The sequence below is a fragment of the Mesoplodon bidens genome, assembly GCF_964165515.1.
Source record: "Mesoplodon bidens genome assembly, chromosome: 1".
In the NCBI taxonomy this organism is placed as follows: Eukaryota; Metazoa; Chordata; class Mammalia; order Artiodactyla; family Ziphiidae; genus Mesoplodon; species Mesoplodon bidens.
The window spans coordinates 581,368-601,699 of NC_138176.1; the positions used below are offsets into that span (position 1 = coordinate 581,368).

The 20,332-nt window shown below is 57.7% G+C and overlaps 1 protein-coding gene across 2 annotated transcripts in view; it reads right to left on the reverse strand.

Annotated features, from left to right (window-relative positions):
- Positions 1-14,565, reverse strand: part of KNDC1 (kinase non-catalytic C-lobe domain containing 1) — a gene marked incomplete at its 5' end in the record, with an annotated part of 58,046 nt that extends 43,481 nt beyond the window's left edge. For both annotated transcript variants that reach the window (XM_081233477.1, XM_081233478.1), the window contains 3 exons: positions 7,731-7,789; positions 8,072-8,270; positions 14,464-14,565. In XM_081233477.1, the coding sequence (XP_081089603.1) occupies positions 7,731-7,789; positions 8,072-8,270; positions 14,464-14,565 (360 nt within the window). The remainder of the gene's footprint in view (positions 1-7,730; positions 7,790-8,071; positions 8,271-14,463) is intronic.
- Positions 14,566-20,332: the final 5,767 nt, after the last annotated feature.

The following is a 20,332-nucleotide window of genomic DNA, read 5'->3' on the forward strand; positions in this document are numbered from 1 at the left end:
TCGAAGGGCACAAACTTCCAGTTGCAAGACGAATAGGTCCTTGGCATCTAATGCACAGCGTGGTGGCTACAGTCAACAATACTGTACTGTATACTTCAAAGTTCCTAAGAGAGTAGACCTTTAATGTTCTCACCACCAAAAAGAAATGGTAATTAGTGGTGGAGGTGTTAGGTGTTAACTAACCCTACGGGGAAATAGTTTTGAAATATGTTAAGTACATCAAATCATTAGGCTGTAGGCCCTGAACTTACACAACATTAAATGTCAGTTTTGTCGCAGTTAAGGTGGAAAAAATACTTAGTGTTAGGGACAGGGTCCGTCTGCTCATTTTCTCGCGCCTTGTTTGTTCATCTTTAGAAAAGCGGTTTGCTGTGCACTTTCAACCCTCCCTGCCATGTTCACTCCCGGGCTTTCTGTGGTCGTGGCTGTTGTAAGTGGGACATTTTCCATTTCCTCTTGAACTGGTAACTGCCAACACAAAGGAAAGCTACGTACTCTGGGGGATGTATCTTGCCTTCCGCTGACCTCTGCAGTCTTTTATTCTATCATTTTCCACTGAAGCCCCTGACCTCTCAGGCCCACAACCTCGTCACGTACAGACAACGCCAGCCTGCTCAGGAGGGTGTCCGGCTACCCACTCGGGGCCCTGTGAACACGGCTGGTGCCCACCCTGACGGCCCGCAGTCTGTCCGCTCTCCCTGTGCACGAGGCCGGGCCCCTGGGCCACTGCCAGCCTCTCCCGGGAGACACTGGCACCCCCGCCCTGGTCCCCAGGCGGACGGCAGCCTGCTCCCCACCCTCACACGCTGATCTCGCCCTCCGCACCCAGGGCCTCCGTCTGGGTCCCCATGGAGCGAGCGCCCAGGGCTTCCTGAAGGGGCCAAAAGTAGGTCAAGCTGCTGCACAGACTCAGGCAGACGCCTTGGTTTGGGAGCCCTGCTGGGTGCTGGGGGTGGAAGGAAAGGCAGACCTTACGGGCCCCGACCTGCAGGCCAGGCCGCAGCAGTGAGGCCCCCAGCAAGTCACAGCCCTGAGGTTGAAACCTGGCTCTGCACCAGGGTATCTGCTCCTGCCCTCCACACCCTGTTGTCCCCTCCAGGAACACTGGTACCCGTCTACCCTCCCACACATGCATCCATCCATCCATCTGTCCATCCCCTCTCCATCCGCCTCCCACATTTATTTCTCCTCCCTCCCTCCCTCCCTTCCTACTTTTCTTTGTATCTGTATCTATATCTTTCTGTCTCTGTCCACCTTTATCCATCCATCCATCTCTTTTAGTTTGAAAATAACTCAGCAAAGAAACTTCTCATCGGCTGTCAGATGACACTGCCCACTACACTCTGGCCAACACCAGCGTCTTTGGCCCTCGAGGTCTTTCCTCCTTTAATTCCTGTCTTGGAAGCCCCCCTAGTGGTGATCCTGTGAACCCTACTGGGGTCCCCCTGTGGACCACGGCCCGTGAGGCAGCATCTCACCTGCTCTGCTGCCATCTGAGCACAGAGCGGGGACCCCAGATCATGGGCGGTGCCAACACCGGGATCGGGGCACTGGCGCCCACGCTGACACAGGTGTGAGGCGAGAAGGACCTGCTTGCCCCATGGGAGGAGCAACGGGGAAAGTCACCAACCACCCGCTAGGAATTACGGCGACTCAGAGAAGAAAACTTGTCATGATAGGAAGATTCCGGGGACAGGAAGCATTAAAAAGGAAGGCGGAGCACCCTTCCTTCCCGCCAAGGACAGTCTCTCCCTTCCCCCTGAGCGTGGCCCCCATCACTCCTCCCTGCCTGTCGTGGGCCTGGCTGTCCCTACACCCTGCAGCAGGTGGGGTCCCTGCCCCGGGAAAGCCCCTCCACCCGGGAGCTCTGTCACTTGCAGAGTGGATGGCGGCTCCCTTCCGTTGCTGGACTCGCTTTCTCTCAAAGGGGGGGGGGGTGCAGCGCCGTGTACACCTCAGAGGACGGAGCAGACAACTCGGCAAAGAGGACAAGTGACGAAGCGACAGAGAACCCGAACGGCCCAACGCGCGGGGAGCGACCTGTGGCTCTGCTCGTCACCTGAACACGTAGAGGCCACTGCAGGGTTACTAACTGGCCTGATTTCAATACTGTTGTGTCTCAAGGATCAGGGAGGCCAAGGAAGGGACTGGGATGGGCCGTGGGTGGAGCAGTGAGGACACACACCGCATCTGTCAGTGAACTGTGCCGTGGAACAATTACAATAGCAGCGTTAAAGATCACTGATCACAGACAACCATAACAAATCTAATAATAATTATTATAAAGCTTGAAATATTGTGAAAATCCCAAAAGGTGACAGAGATACAAAGTGAACGAATGCAGCTGGGAAAATAGCACCGACAGACTTGCTCAATGCAGGGCGGCCACAAACCTTCAGTTTGTAAAAAATGCAGTATCTGCAAAGCACAATCAAGTGATGTGCAATACAGTGAGGTCTGCCTGTATCACAATAAAAAATAAGAAAAAACCCAACCCATTCTTTCCGAAGAAATCCCAGTGGAAATAAAGAAACACCTAGAGGGACTTCCCTGATGATCCAGTGGTTAAGACTTCGCCTTCCACCACAGCGGGTGTGGGTTTGATCCCTGGTTAGGGAGCTAAGATCCCACATGCCTCGCAGCGAAAAAACCAAAACAGAAAACAGAAGTAATATTGTCACAAATTCAATAAAGACTTTAAAATGGTCAAAAAGTCTTTTTTTTTAACAAAATAAAGAAACACCTAGAAGTGAACGATACTGCACATGCCATGTGGCAAAACTCGTGTTCGGAGGGAAATTCTTAGCTTTAGGTGTTGACCCCAATATTAGCAAAGAAGAAAAGCTCAGACTGATGAGCTGCGTGTCCAACTCAAGTTAGGAAAACTCACTAAACTCGAAACAAGTACAAGAAGAAAGAGACTGGAACATAAGAGCAGAATTGATGGAGAAGAAGAAACCAAGATGGGACAGGAGACCTCACACCACACAAGGTGGGCTCTTTGAAAAGCTGCTGGAAGAAACTTTCACGTATGGAGGTTTGGGGAAGTCGCTCTGGCTCATACGTGATTTGGCTTGAACTTTGTGCTGGTCAGAGCAGCCTGTCTTTTTTTTTTTTTTTTTAAGATACATGTCCCTGTCCTCCAGGAGGGCAAAGGGAATAACCGTCATTTAATAATATTAATAACAGTAATTACACTCATTATTGACATTCACTCAGCACTCACTACACGAAGGGCTGCTAAGGAGATCAGGGCTACAGGACATCAGAGAGGTGAGAAATCCCCACGGGATCCACTGGTTGGGAAGGCTTCTGGAAGGTGGGGGACTTGACGGGTGCAGAGAGGAGGCCCGGCGAGTCCTTCTGGGGGCAAATCATTGTGTGCTCGCTGCTGCCATGTTAGCTGCACTCACGTGCAGCCTGTCTTTCTAAAAATTTTACTTTATTGAAGTACAGTTGATTTACATTGTTGTGTTAATTTCTGCTGTACAGCAAAGAGACTCAGTTATGCATATATATATTCTTTTTCATATTCTTTTCATTATGGTTTATCACAGGATATTGAATATAGTTCCCTGTGCTATACAGTAGGACCTTGTTGTTTATCCACCCTGTATATAATAGTTTGCATCTGTTAATCCCAAACCCAATCCACCCCTCCCTTACCCGCCTCCCCCGTGGCAACCACAAGTCTGTTTTCCATGTCTGTGTGTCTGTTTCTGTTTTGTAAAGTTCATTCGTGTCATATTTTAGATTTCACATATAAGTGATATCATATAGTATTTGCCTTTCTCTTTCTGATGTACTTCATTTAGCATGATAATCTCTAGGTCCATCCATGTTGCTGCAAAGGACATTATTTTATTCTTTTTTATGGCTGAGTAGTATTCCATTGTGTGTGTATGTTTGCGTGTGTGTGTATCACATATATACCTGTATCACATATGCATATATATCACATCTTCTTTATCCATTCATCTAGAGCAGCCTGTCTTAAGCCCTGCTGAACACACATTGTACAACTGCTTTAACGTTAAAGAAAAGGATATATTTAAAAATCAAAATGGAGTAACTGTGGTTCAGGCATCCAGGATGGAGCCAGGTGGCTGCTGTGGATGTGGTTTCAGACACATTCCTGCATCCCTGAGAACTTGCATTCGGGACCCTATCAGACTCAATGACACCACGGGCCGTTCTCAAAACAGTATCTGCCAGCAGCTGCCACCCACGACCTTAGGTCTCAAGTCTCTCCTTGTAACTAGACCCCAACCAATCATGCTTAACCAGCACCCTTACTTCTTGCAGCTCCAATCCTAATTCCTGACAAACAACTTGAGGAATTTTGTGGATTTTGCCTTTATAAGCCTTCCCCATTTTGTAGCCTGGGGAACATGATTCAAGTGCTTCTTGAATCTGTGTCTCTCGGGCTATAGTCCTCAGTCTGGCTCACAGAACACTCTTTCCTTTCCTATTATGAATTGTTATTGATTATTCCTGTTGACAAAACTAAGAAAATATATAACCCCACCCCCTCGGCAAGGCTGGCAAGAGAAAGTACAAATAAATTATCCAAGGAGTGGAAGAGGCGCCTACGATGACGCAGTGATTCAGAAAGGACCTCACCTGCAACTTTAAAAACACAGGTAACAATGGGTAAATTTTTAGAAGCATATGGTTTACCAAGAAGCTGACTCAATAGGAAATACAAAACAGATAAATCCTATAATTATTAAAAAATAGAGCAGCAATTAAAAATCTTTGCTCCAAGGAAACAGATGGCTTCATAAGTAAGTTTGACCAGACTCTGAAGGAACAGACCATCCCATTCTTACATAAACTATTACACGGCAAAGGAAGCGGGGGCATTTACATAGAGCCAGGATAGTCCTGATGGCTCACATGAGTCAAAAACATCAACAGAATGGAAAACTACCAGTCCACTCGAGAAAAATACACAGAGACCCAAAGTAGGCATTAGTCAATCAAATGCAACGGTGTAAAGAAAAAATCGGACACAGCCAGTTTAGGTTTCTCTAAGTAGGAAAGGTTGACTTAAATGCTAGAAAATAAAAAAGGGAGACATTAACATCTTCATGATCATTTCTAAGTATGCCGAAGCATTTCCTGATAGAACCCCATCCCTCTGGCACAGCGGGGACCTCAGGGGGCCGCTGCAAATGTCATCCAGGGTGGGGAGGTGGGAAGAGCTCTCTTAGGATCGTGGAGAAATCACTGACCCCGTCACACCGCTGCTCCAGGCCCACTCAGGACACTTGGAAGGGGAACCTGGCACCGAGCCTTTGGACAGCGGGATCAACACTGCCTGCCACCTTCTGCTGGTGATTTGATCAGTTAAACAGAAAAACTAAAAGACTCTATAAGTTATCAGAAATAATAAAAGAATTTACCAAGATGGCTGATGTAAGATTAAGATGTTAAAGTGAACTGCATTTCTGTAGACTTGCCCCAAAAAGCAAAAAAATGTGATTAGAAAGATGACCACCCATTTAGAATAGAATCAGAAAATACCTCATTCCTGAGAATAAACTAGTAAAGGATATCCAAGTAAAACTTACAGTAAAGGTTTTAAAATGTTACTGACACAGTAAATTAGAGCTAAATAAATGGAGACGTATACCATGTGTAACATACTATAGGGGATGAATTCTCCCCAAACTGACCTACACATTCAGAGCCATTCTAGTCAAAATGCCACCAGAGCTTTTCCTGGAACTTGACACTAATTCTAAAATTTATGGAAGAATCAAGAGTTAAGAATAGTCAGAGCGCTTCTGAAAAGACCAGGGACCGGGCACGTTCGCTGTGAGATGCTGGGCTCGTGGCGGAGCTGGGGTCAATAAACGCAGCTTTAGTGCAGGGGTGGGCAGACTGCCATGGACTAGGGCAGAGGCCCGGGAAGCAGACCCATTTTTGTCTGAAACTGGGGTGTATGTGGCTTAGGTGGCGTGTACCGGGGCCAGCCAACAAACAGCTGGGAGCGACGGTTATCCATATAAAAAAAATGAACTTGGATCCTTGCCTCACATACATTACAAATCAACCTCGGGACTGCCCTGCAGGTCCAGTGGTTAAGACTCCACGCTCCCAATGCCGGGGGCCCGGGTTTGATTCGATCCCTGGTTAGGGAACTAGATCCCACATGCTGCAACTAAAGATCCTGCAACTAAAAGACCTGCCGCAACTAAAGACCTGGCACAGCCAAATAAATAAATAAATATTTTAAAAAAATCAGCCTCAGGTGGACTAAATGTGAAGAACAAAACTTTAAGGCTCTTGGTAGAAAATGTCAGTAAATATCTGTTGGATCTTGAGGCTGGCAAGGTTTCTTAAGGCACAAAAAAACACAGTGAAAGAAAACACCAATAATTTGACTATTTTAGAAATGAGAAGCTTTTGTTTCCATCAGAGGATGCCTTCAGGCAGCTTTTCTCAAAGCGTGGCTCCAGAGGCCCAACAATTTCCCAGCAACAGGCCGTGGAGGCTGCCAGGGCCGCGGGCCTATATACTTCACAGCAGACCGGATGCAGACGCGGCCGTGAGAACCCGGGCCTCCGCTGAGCCGGGCATTCGAGAGATTTACAAACATGCAAAGCGATGCCACTCTCCTCACTGTTTTCTCTGGAGGGGACTACTGCTATTTCTCACGGAAGTATGTTACATGTGCTGGCATGCGGTGGGTTTACGGCCGCCACTGAATGAATTAACAGGTAGACGTTGTACGCATCTCTCCGTTTTCACCTGTAATACAGGGAGTGCTGGCAGATACAACCCACACAAACAAAGCTCTCTGGGCACTCAGTGATTTTTAGGAGTGTAAAGGGTTCCAAGAACCAAAAAGTTTGAGAACCGCTGCCTTCAAGGAAGTGAGACACAGGGTGGACATGGCTTTTGCAGTCCTGACAAAACGGACGAAAATACAGGCAGAAAAGCTGAGCAACGGGAGAGAAATGGGCTCTCCCACAGAGGGGGTCCCCACGCCACCACCTGCAAGCCCACTGTCCTGACCGACAGGAACGCAACCCCTGGCAATCCCAGCGGAACCCATCCCGCAGGAGGGGGTGAGGGGTCTCTGGGCGCTGGTGGGTGCGCACCTCAGGCAGCCCCTCAGCTAAGAGTTGCCCTGCCCTGCGAGCGACCCCGCCGGCCCGTTGGGAGCTCTCGCTGGACACGCGGAGGCCACGCAGAGCAGCACTGACCCCACCAGGCCTCCCCCCACGAAGGACGCGACACCCAGTGCGGAGGAGTCTAGGGAAATCACATAAAAGGAAATTCCAGAAGCTAAGGCGCAGCAGGAGGCTCTTTTTAGAAAGTGAAAGCAGCAGGAGTGGGCCCCCTCCCTTCTCTAGGCCCCCTGCCCACCTCGCTGCACTGGGGGTGCCCAGGGGCCCTGGAGGCCTCGGTTCTAGGCGTGGCTGCCTCTCACTCTCGTGGGTGATTCTCCGGGGCCGTGAGCTGCCCCTGCCAATCCCTCAGAGGAGCTGTGACCCCCGTCAGTCACCACCGGTCATTTCAGGCGCTTTTAACATCTTAAATATAGTAAATTCGCCACGCGCTGTAGTGAGAAGCATGCGGCTGGACGCGGGATATCGCTGTGGCCAAGTCGCTGGGGACCCGAGGGGACAGAGGTGGGCGTGCCGACCGCAGGCACTCACCGCCGCCGGGTGACGGTCGGAGGGGGGCCGGGCACTGGCCCACCTGCTGCCGCTTACCTCAAAGGTGTTCCCAGTCACATCGAACTCCGGGGGGACAAAGGCTCCCTCGGGGTCGTCTGGGTGGGAAGAGAAGGCGCCGGGTCACACGGCGACCCTCCCTTCCCACTACCCGCCCCCCCACCCCCGGGTCACTGGGGAAGACAGGCTTCCAGGCTCTCCCGGGATGCGGAGCTGCGAGCACCGGAGCGTCCCGAGCCCCACAGCGGTGGGGAGGGGCGGAGGTACCAGCAGGTTACCATGGAAACCCGGTTCCGGGACCATTGGCCCACGGGGGGCCCGCGTCCACTCAGGCCGACTCTGCGCTCACGTTCCCCTGCGGGCGCCCGCCCGGGCCTCACCGCTGAGCTGCTCCATGAAGCACACGTTCCCGCTGGTGTTGAAGGCCAGGGTGTCGGGCGTGATGCACAGGGTCTGGAAGATGGCCGAGTGGGCGACGCTCCTCATGGACAGGCTGCACTCCAGGCACACGGCCCAGGCCTCCTGCTCGCTGAGCCCGCTGTCCCGCAGGGAGAGGATGTCGGCCAGGGACACGTTCTCCTGCAAGACAGGCCTGGGCTGAGCTGCGGGCGCCAGCACAGGGGCAGCAGGCCCGGGGACAGGCCCCCGCGGCCCCCAGCGTCCAGACAACTCCCGGGAAGCAGACGCCACGCCGCAACGTTTCATTCCATGTCTGGAACGAGGTTTTCGGCAACGTCTTAAGAAACCCCACCAGACGACATCCCACGTCAGGTGCCGCAGAGCACGTGCTGCACCGTCAGCTGCTGCTGGAGCAGGTGTTGCCCAGCCTGCCCTTGGTCCCAGACTGTGCGGCCCCCCGCCGTTGGCCCGGCCCCACGGGCTCAGCACACAGACCTCGGTGGGTACGCAGGGAGCCTCACCTTTTCAGCTTGTGAGCAGGTGAGGGAAGACGGAGCTGTTGCCATGAAGGCACAGCCGTGCGCGGGGAGCCGCCAGCCCAGTGAACGTGACGTGAGCCTACGACAGTCACGGGACACGCGAACATGCTCCTGACACCACGGCTGCTGAGCTGCCTGGACAACGGCTCCGGGTGGTGCACGTGGAGGACACGGTCACGTGGCTCCTGCACAGCTAGACCCTGAGGCCGCCCACACAGCGGGCTCCACCTCCAGGTCTGACTCAGCTGTGGTTGTGCCACCCACACTCACTCACACACACGTGTGCACAGAGCGTGCGAACACAATCTGTCAGGCGTGTGTGCACAGACGGACCCACGCCAACATGCACACAGCTCTCACACATTTACTTACTTACTAACTTTGATGCACAGGCACGCAAAACCCACACATCCACACACGTGCCCACATGTATTCACGCAAGTCACACATGCACAAACACATTCATCAATGGGTGCACACAATACACAGGCTCACACATCAGACACCCTGTACCTCACAGCCCTTTTCTGACCCATTGTTTGACGCCCTGGTTAGCTCCGTGGATTTGTGTGTTCACGCACCACCAGCCTAAGGAGGGGAGGGGGACTGAGGGAGCCAGGCTGGGAGCTGGGGCCTGGGGGAGCAGACTCGGAGGGCAGGGTGGAGACTCAGGGAGAGTTGGGGTGGAGGGTCGGGGTGAGTTGGGGGTGGAGGTCGGGGTGACAGGGGGTGGAGGGTCGGGGTGAGTCGGGGGTGGAGGGTCGGGATGAGTTGGGGCTGCTGCAGAAGAGAGGTGCCCCTGCTCCCGCCCCCCCCGCCCCCCCCACCTAGCTCTCCCTCCAGCCTCCTTGCTCCATCCTCCCAGCACACAGGATGTTCTCACGTGTAGCCAAGCTGCCAGGTCCTAAAAGGAGCCTACCATCTCCTGCCCTTGAACTTCTCCCACCTGTACTGCACGGGGGCCTTGACCACAGCAAAGGAGATGAAGCGTTTAAACCCAGAAGGAAAGCAGCAGCGTGAGCAGCCGCTGTGTGTGTGTCTGGCCAAGCAGCGCGTGGTGTGCGGGGCGGCGGGGGGGCTACAGGAGGGGCATGCAAGCAGGTCCGCCCGTGTGACTAGTCTCATCCCACGTCTGTTCCTTCTGAGTCCAGGGAGGGGCTCAATGACATCCTCCTGGGCCCTCCCAGCTCTTTCTCTTGGGGGGTGGTGGTTAAGATGGAGGAGGAAAGGGCGGCTCTGAGAGCAGAGAGCCCCTTGCTGGGCTCCCGTATTGTACTGACCCTGGGAGGAGGGTGGACGGGGCATAGCAAAAAGCAGAGCACACGATTAGACTGGCGCGGCAGAGAGGCTCGTGAACCAGAAATCTCAGCTTCCAAATCTCCTGGCTGGGTTCCCCGGGTTCGCTGATAAAAGGTCTTCCTGATTTGGCTCCACCTGGGGGCCTCTCTGCCCCACCCAGGACCCCTCACGACTCAGCAGAGCCCGAGGCTCCCAGGGATGCCCGCGAGGCCTGGTTAGAGAGACACCTGGGCACCGTGTGCACACGTGCACACACATGCACGCGTACACACAGAGGCCCGCACAGTGAACAGCCCGAGGACCCCGTGGGCTTGGTTATTTAGGAGGGTGTGAGCCAGTCCCACTACAGAGGCCTCGTTGGCTCTCCACTGGCTGTTGGCACGCAGCTGTGACAGATGTGCTGCCAGGAGATGGGGGCCCAGGGCAGAACCATGGCACGGCTTCCTGCTCAGGCCCAGGCCTCTGCTGCCCCTGCCCAGCGGAAAGATGCCCTGGTGAGGTGGAAACTCCTCGGGGAAGCTGGAGACCTGCACCCATTCATGGGGAGCGCCCGCTGGGGGGACTCTCTGCGCGACTCTACGGGGTAACTTCCGTGGGTCCTGAGTCATCGCTTCCGTGTGGCTAAGGCCTCCACTCACTGGTCTTAGCTCCTCTGAAACCCCACTGTTACAAGGGGAAGGCGGGATTCAGCGGAAGCAAGCTCCAGGAAGGCCCCCGACACGCCCGGGGCAGGTCCTGCCACGTGATGACGGATCCCGGACACCGCGCCTGCGGTCACCTCCCTCTGGGACCCACAGCCCGCCCCCCTGGTCCATCCTGCTCTGGCCCAGGCAGGAAGAATGACCCTTCCTTGCCTGAATCCACGGCCCAAGTAGGGCAGGCGGGGGTGCTGGGCCGCCTTGGCTGATGGGCCAAAGACGAGGACAGGGAGAGACCGGGAAGCAGGTGTTGGCCATTTAGGCCCCCTCAGTCCACCACCTGCCCCCAAATTCCAGCCCTGATCGATGGGAGCCTGTGCTCTTCCCAGAGGGGCAGCTCATTACCCCGTGGGCCCTGAGCCTCACGCCATGAGGCCCCGATCCACACTCAAGGGGACGGTGCCTGGAGGCCGGCAGGGGCTTCACGGGCCGAGACAGACGCGTGTGTGTGCGTGTGCGTGTGCGTGTGCGTGTGCGTGTGTGTGTGTGTGTGTGTGTGTTGACGTGCTACGAACAGAAAAGCCAGTGAGGCTCCTCCAGATGGCTGTGCTCCAGCCTCGCCTCCGGGCACCCACCAGGGGCTGCTGCAGGCTTGGGGAGACTTCCCTCCTGCCGCTGCCCACATGGCCTGACCTGGTCATTGCCGGCCAGCTCCATCTCCTGGGTATAGAGCCAGCCTTCCGGGCAGACCCAGAAAGCCTACCGGAGCTCGCACCTCACCCCTCACTACTGCCCAGCAAGGCGCTGCCTGGGTGGGCTCTGGGGGGAGATCTGAGGGGGAGACCACCCAGGGAAGGAAAGAGGGCCCCCCTTGCAATTGTGTGGGCACTGACTGAACCCCCATCCTGGCTGGGAGCGGGGCTTGGGAGGCAGGAGGACGCGGCTTCCCAGGGCAGCCCCTGTCGCCAGTCTGGGTCCTAGAGGGCAGTGCTGGCTTCCTGCCACAGGCCGCTGTCCAGTGACGGCAACACGCCAGCCATGCAGGAGCTTCTGCCCCGCAGACGCAGACTGCGAGCCAGGGCCACGTGGGGGCCACAGGACCCATGGGTCATTCTGCATATTTCAAACGCTCCCCATCTGCTTTCAGATGCCCAGGCCCAGCCCAGCTCCCGGCCCACAGATGCTGGGGAGATGCCCTGCTGGACTCCCCTTGGGGGAGTCTGGGGACTGGGAGACGCCCTGCCCCCCGAAGGCCCCCTGCAGGCCAGTGGCACCACCTGCCTCCCGATGGCCTGGGGTCTGCCTGATCCGCACCCCGGCCTTCGCTTGTACCGATGCAGTGGTGCTGCCTGCAGGAGGCCAGGGACCGGGCGGGCTATGACCTCCAGGACCTTGCTGGGCGGTGCCAGCCCCCTCAGCACGCCCCCCCGGGTGGTCTCGGCCTTGAGTTCTCGTGCTCATGAGTCGTCGCCCACGGGTCATGTGTCTCTGGGGCAGGTGCCCAGACTGAAGTTGCTGGGACACAAGTGCAGGCATCCCCTCTCCACTATCGGATGCCAAACTGTTTTCCAAAGAGGCTGGTCCACTCCATCCGCCCTACACCCTGGCAGAGAGGCAGGGCCGCTACCACCCGTTCCCGCCAACCCGGGCCACTGTCCGGCTTTCTGGGTCTCGCCAACCTGGCGCGTGCGGGAAGGTTTTCGCAGCGGGTGTATTTTGTGTTGCCTGATAATAATGAAGTCAAACGTTTTCTCATGTGTCCACCAGCAATTTGGATTTTCTCTGGGGCCACAACAGGGCATGGACGTTCCAGGGGCTCCTGTGTTCCAGGAGCTCTATCTCCTGAGCTCACTGTGGTCAGGTGATATAATTAGCTGTATAACCAGCAAATGCCTGTGTCTCACGTGGCTTGTACAGTCCTGGGTCTGGCACCCACCGTCCCTCCCTGGAAGCTGCCCTCTGTCCTTGGCCATGGTTCCCTCCGGGGGCTCCTCCAGCACGGCCCTCCTTCCTCTCACGCAGGATGGCTTTTCGGATACAACCTGACTACACAACGCTGTGCCAGGCAGTCACATGTCCCTGGCGGGGATTTAAAACCTTCAACACCAACCACACCCAACGTGTGCAGGAAGCAGGGACTTTCCTCCTTTTTCACGAGAACATACCCAAAGGCAGTGCCTCTCGCCAGGGAGGGTGCGAGAAGTTTGAGGAGCCCCGAGCTTCCCGGCGGGATGCTACTACAAAGGTGGCGTCCCACTTCACCTGGAGGTGACGGCCACAGGATGATGGGGACCCCCGGCCCCATGCACTGTGCACAGCTGCGGGCTGCTCCAGCCCCGAGGGGCGCTGGGGACACTGTTACCAGGAGGTGGCCTCAGGGCACGGCCGCAGGACAGACGGTGGGCTCGGGATTGAGGCTTTGGGTCCAAATCCCGGCTCTGCCTGTCCTGTTTATTTGGCATCAGTCACCGGCTCGGCGTGCCAGGCATGGAGGACGCCCTGGAAGTGTGGGGCAGCCAGTGCAGAAAGGCCCCATGTGGAGAACCACATCTGCGTCTGCCTTGGAGAGTGATCTGGGGGGGACATGAGTCTCCCAACAGACACTTCAGAAATGCATCCTTCCGGGGGGAGTGTTTGAAGGCTGAGGGCTGGAAGCACCCTTTCTTGCTCCATCAAAGCCATGGAGATATCCACAGGGTTCTTTATTCCCTTGCCTTTCCTCTCCGCAGCCTTCTCTCGCGCGGAATCCAGGCCACGGGGTGGGGGTGGAGGGCGGGGGGAAAGGCAGCCCCCGCCCCCCGGGGCACTGCCTCAGCAGCCTCCTCAACAGACTCTGCCACCAGAAGGGCTGCTTCTAGGGCATGAGCCCCTCTGTCCTCAGAACCAGCTCTGCTGGGAAAGTGGGCGGGGGCCATCTGAGGGCCAGGGACCTGGGGACCGCAGCTTCAGCTGTTATGAACCCCCTCTAGCCCAGGAGGGGCTGGCTGTGTCTGCCTCGCTGGCGAGCCTGGCCAGGTGGGCACGTGGAGGGTCTTGTCATTTAGAGGGCAGCACTGCAACAGCGCTCTGCTAAGGGCACACGGCGCCAGCAGACCCCACGGATGGGCGCCTGTACCTGCTAGGGGCTGGGACGGGCATCTGCACAGACCCCCAGCCTTGGGAGACTAGAGGGTCTTCTTGGGAGCAGCTGTGTCCTCTGGGGGCCACCTCTCGTGTGGCGGGGACTGGCTTGTTCAAGGGCCACGGAGTTTATTCATTTGACCCCAACCCACGGTCTGTGGGGCACTACGGGGAAGCCAGAGCTACAGGGACAAACCCAGGCGGGTGGGGAGGCGTCTCTGACAGAGTCGCGGGCAAAGTGGCCCAGTTAATGGCCAGAAGCCCCATGTGACAGAGACCCTGGCCCCCTGCACCCTGGCTGGGGGCTCAGGACTTGGGCTCCTGACTGAAGGCCACTGTTGTCCTCTATGGGCAGGAATCAGCCCTCAGTCATGGGCGCCTCCCCCGCCCCCAGCTCCTGAACAGTCTGGCCTGACTGGGCTCCGCTGCCCGGCGCCTTCCACTGACCTCCTAGGGCCTCCGCAAGGAGGAACACAGTGCCCGGGCCCTGCCGCTAAGCGCCCCCCACGCTCATCCCCCCAACAGCTGTAATCCGGAGCCCACCCCCGCAGGGCGCCAACTTCTTCAGTGACAGCCCACCCGCTGCTGTCCCAGGTGGCATCCCACGGTCCTGTCCCCTCTGGTGGAAAACGTTAAAGGCTGGTGCTGATGGTGAGAAGGGCTTTGGCATCTCCCTGCTGTCAGGACCTGCCTGGCCCGGGGGCAGGGGGCCTGGGGACTCTCCACGAACCCCTCCGTGGGGAACGGTGGGGGTCCCAGCGCGGGTCGGGGGCTCACCTCGTCCTCCGGCAGAGTGGGGAGCGGCTCGAAGTCGTAGAAGTCTAAATCTTTGCCGTCCTCCTCGTAAATATCCGCCGCGGCAGCGTCCATGGCCTGCATCCTCCGTGCGCCGCCGGCGGCGCCACACTCTCAGTCACTGCCTGAGCCGCCGCGCTCGGGCCGGAGGCGCACCCGCCGCCCGAGATCTACGCGAGGCCGGCGCCCCCCGCCTCGCCTCGCCTCGCCCCTCCAGCGGCCTTGGCGCCCCGGCCTCCGGCTCCGCGCACAGGCTCTGGCTCTGCGAGCCGGGATGGCTACGCGCGCAGGGCCGCCATGGTAACGCCCCCCGCGCCGCCCCCCGCGGCCCTCGCCGGCCCCGCCCCCGGTGCGCCCCGCCCGCGCGCTGCCGCAGTGTCACCAGAGCGGGGACGGGGGTGGGGACACCTGGGCGCGGGACTGGGGGTCGCGGCAGTCGGAAGGCCGTGCTCACTTTGCCGGGAAATTGGGGGCGAATGGGGCCTCCGAGGGCGTTCTGGGGACTTTGCCCCTCGGGGACGTTGGCCGCTTTCCTGGGGGATGCACTGCAGGGGGGTGGGGAGGGGTGGAGGCCTGTGCGCGGTTGGCACCATTTGGGGGCGGGGCCGGTCTTGTGGCCGGTGTTCCTGAGCGGTGCGTCGCAGGCGGGCTCTGTGGGCACAGGGATGCAGGGCCGCGGCCCAGCCCGCGGAGAGTGCCGGGCGGGTGGTCCACCCTCCATCCTGTCACCCTCGCTCCCTGCCCCCGCCGGCAGGGGGCGGGGCTGCCGCAGTCCACGCGGGGAGGGGGGGCGGGGTGGGGTAGAGTCCAGGGAGAAGACCCGTCAGAGCGGTTGGGGTCTGGCCTGCCCCTTTCTTGAGTTAGGGTCCCATGGACGGGGGACCAGTAATTAGAGCTTCCTCCAGACCTTGCCAGCCTGCCTCCTCGGTGTGGAAAGTGGAAAGGAAACCAAAAGAACAGACAAGCTCTCCCTCAATTTGGCAGTCCTGCTGGTTCGTGACTAACCCCTTCACCGGGTTTCCTCAGCACAGGGACGAGCCTTGCCCCAAGCCAGGGCCTGTGGCTGGGCAGAGAGCAGGATACCCCGACCCCAGCCTGGCAGAGATCCAGGGAGGGTACCCCCTCACAGTGAAGCAAAGAGCCGGACAGCACAGCCTCTAGGTCTTCCGCAGAAGGGTGACGGGTGGGCCCCCTCCCCTGGCGCAGAGCAGGGGGTCAGAGCTCCCACAAGACGGTGGGCACTGCGGCCAGGCTCACAGCAGCCACTCTGTAAATGCTCCTCGGCGAAGGAAGCTGACCCGTAGCAGATCCTGCCAGGTCCGAGGACGCAGGGGACTAATTATGTCCCGGCTCAGGTCTCGTGGCCCCGGGGGCCCTGCGATGTGACCCCAGGTGGGAGGAGCACCCGGTCAGGGGAGAAACAGGTGGGCAGCGAGGCCTCAGGCTGGCGGCCGGGGTGCCGGCAGCCCCACCTTGTGCAGCCCACCCAAGGCACCTGAGAGAAGTGGGTCTGGCTGTCTGGGAACAGGGAGCAGCAGCCAGGGCGGGTGGGGGGGTGAGGGCAGCAGCGGTTGGAGAAGATCCATCTCAGGATGAGTGCCTGGGCTGTCGGTGGGCACCACCCGGTCTCAGAGGGAGGCAGGCCCTGCTCCAGAGCCCCGGGGCTCCAGCTGCATCCTGTGCTCAGACCCTGGGTCCACGGAGCCGAGCGCCCTGCCTGCAGGGTCCCTGTGCTGCAGGGGCGGGGTGTTGCCCCTTCCCTTTGTCCCAGGCTGGCGTCGAAGGCTGTTGAAGCCTGCGTGTGGCCTTGACACCCCTCACCCGCTATCCAGCCGAAACATCCTCCGGGGGTCTCAGCTATGTGGGCCCAAAGGGAGGATGCCGACTTTATCACCTGGTTCTCAGGTCTCCCTGCAACCGGGCCTGGGGTCTGGGCTGAGGACTGAATTGGGGGATGGCATGCAAACCCCTTAACTGAAGGAGCAGTGTCATCGCCAGTGCTTCTGGGCCTAATGACATTGTCTACTTCGGGAAAAGGAGCATCCATCCAATTTGGGTAAAATACAGGACAAATGGGCTGTAGATGCCAGCTGAGTCAGCTTTGGCTGTTACAGCCTAAAAGCACTTAGTGGGCATGTCCCATCTCCTCGGTCAAGCAGGGACCAGGGTGCCTGGGCCAGTGGGGAGCCCTAGGGAGGCACCTGGCAGGGGCCGCATTGCCCTTCCTTCTTCTACCCGCCTGCTTCCCCAAAGCATTTGTGGTCACTGGTCTTCCTTGTTCAGTGGAGTGACTGGCAGCTTCTGCTGGCTGTTTTGTGAGTCTCACTGTGTGTTTGCACACTTGCCCGCATTTATGGCAAGCTCTGCTACCTGGAAGGGCGTGGCACCCTGTGTCCTGGTGCCTCGGGCATGGTGGGTGCTCGTCAGTTGTTGGTACATGACTGTCACAGTACTTTCGAGATCGGACCAAGTCCAGATCAGGCACTCCCGACCTTCCCAGAGCAAATGGGACAAGGACGTCCAGGCAGTCCTGGGCACCACTCAAAGTTAATTTCAAGCTCAGCTCCAAACAGGCCAAGAGTCCTCACGAGCGGACTGCTGCGAGGGCCCACTTGCCCCGGCCCCTGCGCCAGCCTCTCCCCACCACCCGCACGTCCAGCACATGCCCAGTGAGCAAGTCTGCTTCCTGGGACTCTTAGGCGCTGCCAGAATCCTGCAGAGGCTTCCTGGACGCACGGTCAGCTCCACGGCCAAGGCCACGACCTGGCGGAGTCCCGTCTCCTCACTGCTCTTCCCTGAGCCGTCGACTCACTCTGCTCCACCCCCATCTCCTCCAAGGCCCTCCCTCTGTCTCCAAGCAGGTCCTAGCCCAAGCGTCCTCCCTGCCCACCCCCGAGCCTCAAACCTCAGCCCTCCCCCGGCCGCCCTCAGTGACCAGGGAGGCTGTACTCCAGGCTAGGCTGGGCCCTCGCCACGCGTGACCCCAGGCGCGCTCTCTCCTGGCTTCCACCGTGCAGTCAGCGGCTGTAAGTAGATCAGGCCGAATGTGGGGTGGGAGGGAGTGGTGCAGGATGGGTTTTCAAAGCTCCTGTTTTCCCTGAAAGATTTGGAGAAGCTGTCCCACCACTTGTACATTTTGAAGTCGACATCTACATTTTGGAAAAATTAAGAAATGTAAGTAATTGCAAAGAATGTAATTTCTGGCGTGGTATAATTATTGACATTTTGAAATAAAGCTATTAGTCACTGCTGTAAATATATCCCAGGACCTAAAAACCAAAGTAGTTTTGATACACTATCAATCATTTGGAAAAAACCACATAAACAAGTTTTTTTTTCATAGTCGGAAATCTTCATCATAACATTTTCCTTAAACTCGTTATCTAACTTCAGCCAGAATTTTATCCTACTGTGATATAGTTTTACGCTTGAAAGTTTCTGTAGATTCTCCATAGTACTTTGCAACAAAAATGCATGTTAAGTTTTAATAAATCGAATATTTATTAAGTAAAAATTTTAAACATTTTTGTTTCCGGTGACCATGAGACTCATTTTACAGTACCGAAATATTCTGACCATGTTTCTCCTGGCGATAGGACCTAGGCCGTTGACCTGCTGCTGCTGGGGCAGCCTGTGCCATCCTATCACTTGGTGGCTGTCACTCCATGTCTGTCGCTTGGTCTCTGCACACTCTGGCTCGTCCCCGTGCTGCCGGCCTCCCTGAGCAGGTGAGGGCAGGAGCAGCCCCTTCCCTGCTGTTCTTCCCAGGGCGGGCAGCTGGGTCCTGTTTCCAGCCCCTCAGAACCAGCCTCATCGTACCCCAGGGACCCCAGCACCCGTGGGGCCCCCTCCCCAGAGGCTCTAACAGCCCTGCCCCCAGGCGTGGAAGCCCCTCCTGAAGGTACTGTCCCCAAGGACCCTCATGCCCCTCTTGCCTTCCAGCACCTGCTTCCCGTGCACATGCTCTCTGTGGAAGTGACTGGCACGGCTGCACCGCCCACAGGTCCAGACCAGTTCCTTTTACTCACGGATGCCGTGTGGATCGGCCGCCTCCATGTCCTCAGTCACGCAAACGTGCAGCCGAGTCACGGGCTCAGCGCGTGAGGGAGCTCACGGTTCCCGGGAGGGGGCGCAGACCGGGCTCGAGGGCTTGTATCTCCCGGCCCGCGCTGCCCACGCCCCGGACCAAGTTCCTCACCTCTCGACGCGCGCTGCAGTGCTTCACAGTGTGGCAGGTGGGGTGAGGTCGCTACCCACAAAGGTCGCCAGTCCAGCTGTCCCGCTAGGGAACATGCCCGACTGGGAGCATTCAAAGACCCCAGATGCAATTTCTCACACCTGGGGAGCTTGAGAGAGACTGGGGTCCCCTCATGGATGGAGCTGGCAGGGCCCCTATCAGAGGTGGGCAGAGTGACGGGGGGACCCTGGTCAGGAAGCTGCGTCTCTAACCCTTCCCCCCCAACACTGCCTTGAAGGAGGCTTCACCTGGAGAGCTCCATCCATCCATCGATGCTACTTCCCTGGTTCAGGAGGGGCCCCTCCACATCCTCCTGCGAAGGTGGCTCCAAAGGGCCCCTCCCCACCCGCTCTGGGTTCCCAGCCCACACGGAGGCCACCAGCGTCCCCAGAGCTTCCCAACTGCTCTCAAGCTGTGAGGACGTGGACCAAGTGGGGAAGAGACGTGGGTGGTGGGCTGCAGACAGAGAGCCGAGCCTGCCACTGGCTTGTCGTGTGAAGACGGAGGGTCCCTGGCTGACGGACGACCCCCATCTGCCCCTCGTCTGGTGCAGTGGAGGAGGCAGGCTGGGGCCCGGTGAATGTGGCCTCTGCGCTGCTTCCCTGGAGCCGCCGGGGGAGCTGGTCACGGATGCTGTGGCTCTGCCCTTCCTGACTGTGTGACGCTGGGCAATTTGCTCAACCTCTCTGAGCCTGCTCACGAGGCTGGACGGGAGCATTTGACAGGTGACGTGTGAAAGGCACCTGGCCGGGCCCGCTTGGTCACTTGGGTTTGGCAGTGAGCAGAGGGCAGGCGGGGCGGAGGCTGTGGGTGGAGGCGGCTCCCGGCTGTGCCCTGGAGGAGGCTGGGAGCTCACTTTCCCCGGGTGGCGCTGAGTCAGGAGTGGGGGCAGGACAAGATGAGGGAAGGTGGGGGTGCTGACCACATCCTGTCGCTGTGAGCTGCGTGCAGGTTGTGGGCGGGAACGCTGCCACGGGTAGGGCCGCTGTCTGCTGTGAACCCCAACTCCCCCGCACCCTGCAAGGGCTCCTGGACCCAGCGCCGCAGGGCTGAAGGGACTGTACACCCGCCGTGGGTCCCCTCCTCCCCCAGGGCCTCGCCCCCCGCCCCAGCTCAGAGGTGGCAGCTCTTTGTGAACTGTGAAGTGCGGTGCACACTCCTGGACCTCTTGGCCCAGCCGTGGGGCAAGGATGATGGGCACTTCGGCTGCCCCATCTCAAGCTTCAGCGTTTCCACTTTTATAGCTTGTGTGTCTCCAGCACGAGAGATAAAGTGGCTGCTGCTCTGTCTGCAAATTGATTCTGGCATGTCCAGCACCTCCCTGCCCGCTTCGCCTGGTTTGGGGTCATTTCTTCACCTGGTTTTGGGCTGTTCTGTCCCTGTGCCCTGTAACGGCCTTGGTCGCTGGCTCTGGTGAGGACCCGGCAGATGCTGGGCGTGGACTGTCCTCTGAGTTGTATGTCAGCTCAGCATCCCCGACACCCACACTGGGGCCACTGGGGGACCACCAGTAACACTGATTCTGTCTCCATTTAAGATTTTGATGCCGGTCACTGTGGATTTTTTGGTATCAATTCTGGTCTTTTTTTAAATATTGTGTCACAACATTACTTG